Source organism: Nanorana parkeri, unplaced genomic scaffold (assembly GCF_000935625.1).
Source record: "Nanorana parkeri isolate BGI_ZX_2015 unplaced genomic scaffold, ASM93562v1 scaffold106, whole genome shotgun sequence".
Lineage (NCBI taxonomy): Eukaryota > Metazoa > Chordata > Amphibia > Anura > Dicroglossidae > Nanorana > Nanorana parkeri.
Window position 1 is genome coordinate 287,325 of NW_017306374.1, and position 3,614 is coordinate 290,938.

General features: G+C 43.8%; 1 protein-coding gene across 1 annotated transcript in view; it reads right to left on the reverse strand.

Moving 5' to 3' along the window:
• LOC108784273 (cytochrome P450 4B1-like) overlaps positions 1–1,665 on the reverse strand; it is a 28,868-nt gene extending 27,203 nt beyond the window's left edge. The window contains exon 1 of the mRNA XM_018553029.1: positions 1,477–1,665. Coding sequence (XP_018408531.1) covers positions 1,477–1,665 — 189 coding nt within the window. The remainder of the gene's footprint in view (positions 1–1,476) is intronic.
• Positions 1,666–3,614: the final 1,949 nt, after the last annotated feature.

Sequence of the window (3,614 nt, forward strand, 5' to 3'; positions counted from 1 at the left end):
CCCCCCTGGCCTTTCCCTATTTCTGCCCCCATCAACTTCTGTTTATCCTAAACCCACATTTAGGGCAAAGCCTCCAAACCTTAGAGCAGGGGTAACCAAACTCCGGCCCTCCAGCTGTGGTGAAACTACAAATCCCATGATGCATCTCTGTCCAGGAGTCATGTCTGTGGCTGTGAGTATCTTGCAATGCCTCATGGGATTTGTAGTTCCACCACAGCTGGAGGGCCGGAGTTTGGCTACCCCTGCCTTAGAGCATGTGCACTATTGTTAATCTAACTTTCATCTCACTTCTCTCACCCTTTTGCTTCTCCTACTTTCTGGGGACATTTCCCTAAATCCTGCCCCCCACAATCTAGGTTTTTTCAGCACACCAAAAACCCTTCTTCCTCTGGCAGCAGCCGCAATCCAAGTAATCTTATTCCTATATCTCTGCTCACAAGATCCAGTCCCCTTTTTTTTCTACACATGGTGTATTCATAGAAATGGAATATGATCAATGAACCAAAAAAGTATCAAAGGACACTGACCATGTCAGTGGAAAGCTTGAGTGCAGCAAAGGTAATCAGAGGTAAATTCCAAGCTGTAGGTACGGCCGTACAGATGGCGATGAGTATACATATACTTAGCTGGCTCTCTTGATGCCATTGGTTCCTTCAATGTCTCCAAAAAGTATCACATAAGAGTGTCAATGAGTGTCCAAATTGTAGCTCCTTGTGTCACACTGGAATCGCTTTACCATGGAATCGCTTTATTCATTCATTGATATATTCCATTTCTATGAATACACCATGTGTACTGGAGTTTGGTTTTTTGAAGATATTTATATCATGAGTTTATCAGCCAGTGTCTGTGTGTCCCACACAGATTGGTGAGCATAGAGGATCTGCTTAATCAACTTCATACGGATGTTGAGAAATCTGCAAATATTTCTCTGCTATCTTCCAGCTGATATATGAATGATTTTGAGGGTTCCACAATAGAATTTCTTTCATCAGTACTAGCCGAGTGGGAATTATGTGCAATATATATATATGTGCCTTATATTTTAACATTGTTTTTTTGTATGTGTTTAATAAATTATATTTTTTTATGTATAACTATATAGTTGCATGATTGCATTTGTGGTGGGATCTCCCTCAATGGGGACATATGCCAATTCTATGTAATATAGGAGACCCTAGGATATACTAGATCACTAGGATATACACTGCTGATATTTATTTTTTGAGACCCTCCTTCCCCAGATATAGATACATTCTAGGTACAGCACTGGTGTCGGCCCATGGGAGGGGAGGGGGGAGTTTAAGTAAAGCTGTACTGTGATGCAAAGCTGTCAGATGATTTTTCTATGTTTTCTGAAGGAAAGAAAATAAAAAAACTGCAGCTCAACAGATAAAGACACATGCACACCTTTTAAAATTACAGTGTCCCAACATGAGCTTAATTATGGTCAAGATAATCATACCAGAGCTTTACCTGATGAATATTTCCATAGAGCCAGTGCGTCTCAGGACCTGGAAAAGGACTAAAATTTTTCAGCAGTTGCTTCCTCTTCAGGTGAAAATAATACGCTTTATATAGAAAATACAGGACACTCAGCACGACAGCCCAGTAAAAAGTATCCGAGAAACTCAGAGAGAACAGTCCAAATAAAGAGGAAGCCATGCTGGAATTGTGCACAGCACAGTGCACAGTCCACTAATCTCTATATCGTATGTCAAGTCTTAAATAGTTTACTGGCAGGAGAAGGCATGATTTCAGGAATGCAGTTGATAGGACAGTCTATAGGTTAGGAGGACGGGTCCTGAAGGAAGGTGTGACTTCCCAAACAACGACATAGAGACATTCATACAGGCAAACAGGTGCATGAGAGTCTAAAGGTGGCCATACACTTTGCAACCCTCGCAAGACTTTTGTCTTGCGAGGGTTGCAAAGTACTTAAAAAAACGTACGATCTGCCCATCTTGGACAGGCAGATCGTACTTGCGATCATCGCAAGCCCGCCCCCCTGAGGGGCGGGCTTACAATGACTGCAAACGGGCTGTGTGCGCGTGCCCACACCAGCCCGTTCGACAGTTGTCGAACCAGCAGGCCACTAACTCGCCGAGAATCGTACGATTACCGGCGGGTTTTCTAGCCTGCTGGTTCGACGGAAGACGTGCGACCGTACAGTAGAAACGGTCACACACCTTCCATACACTGCACGATTCTCGTGCGATCGCGGGATTTCCCGTGATTCTCGTACGAGAATCGTGCAGTGTATGGGCACCTTTAGACAGAGAAAGCAAATAATGGAGTTTATTAAAACACAGTTTAAAGAGGAACGATTTTTGTCAGGTGTGCATTAGTCAAATTAATTTAAAATCATTATTTATAATGTGTTGTAAGTTTTGCAGTTACAGTAAAAAACAGTACAAAGCAAATAAAAACACCTTTTCATTCTCACTTGGGATAGATAAGCTAAAAAAAAACACACGTCCAAAAAGAAAAAAACTAAGCCTGCAGTTAATCCACCGGAAGGCAAAAGACATAGGGGTCTATTCACAAAGCTGCCGAAGGATCTGGCCGTAGCTTCGGCCGATCCTTCGGCTAGCTTCGGCCCCAGGACCCCTTCGGTTCATGATGCCCTCGGCAGCTTTGTGAATAGACCCCATAGAATTGTGATCCAATTTGCTCCAAGAGGGCATAAAAATGGGAAGTCCTATACATACTTGTCAGTAATGTTCCTTTTCTGATATAAATGCATGGCAGCAATGGGTAAATCTGTCCCTATAATGTTTATAGGATGGACTACTCTATAACTAAAATAGCAGACACAGCAGTGTAATAAATAACTGGCTGTGAAAGGATAGGGAGAGAATCTTATGTGTCTATGCATTTGTATCATGTAAGGAAAATTACCCATTGGTAAGTATGCAATCTTCCATTTTCGTGACACAAACATGGCAGCATACTCCTAGACTATAGCACAACCACACACAAAAAAAACAGACTTGGGAGGGAATGCCAGAAATATCTAATCACATGGAAAACCTTTAGACTTTAAGTCACAGGTTCAATGGAAGGAAACATAGATAAAGGATTGTATGCATGTATGATTGTGTGCATAGATCCTGCATTGAATAATAATAATCAATGCAGCTTAATGCACCTGGTGTAAATGAGCCCTAAAGGAAAACTATACTGCAAGCAGGGCCAAAATTCCCACAAGGCCACCGAGACCTGGCCTCTGGGCAAGCAGGGCTAAATGTAGAGCGGGCAAGCTGGCGCTTGTTTAGTACAAGTGATCCCAGCGATGCCACTGAGATCACTTGTAATAAGCCTGCAAGTCCGTCCCCCCCCCCCGCCCCCACCTCCATGGTCCACCTCTGGCTGCCTCTGTCCCCGCTGGCCACCTCCCTCCCCGCCATGATTTTCAGCATCCACCGCTCCATTGGGGGACCCGGGACCACAGCGAGGTAGTTCAGGCTGGAGAGTGGGGAAAACAGTGCTCTGTGAAAACAATGAGATGGGAGAGCTGCACTCGCAGTCTTCTCATCTCAGCTGTCACAGGAGTTCCAGCAGAGTGCTGTGTTCAAACTCCTGTATTGGAGGGGACAGGGCCAATAAAGAGA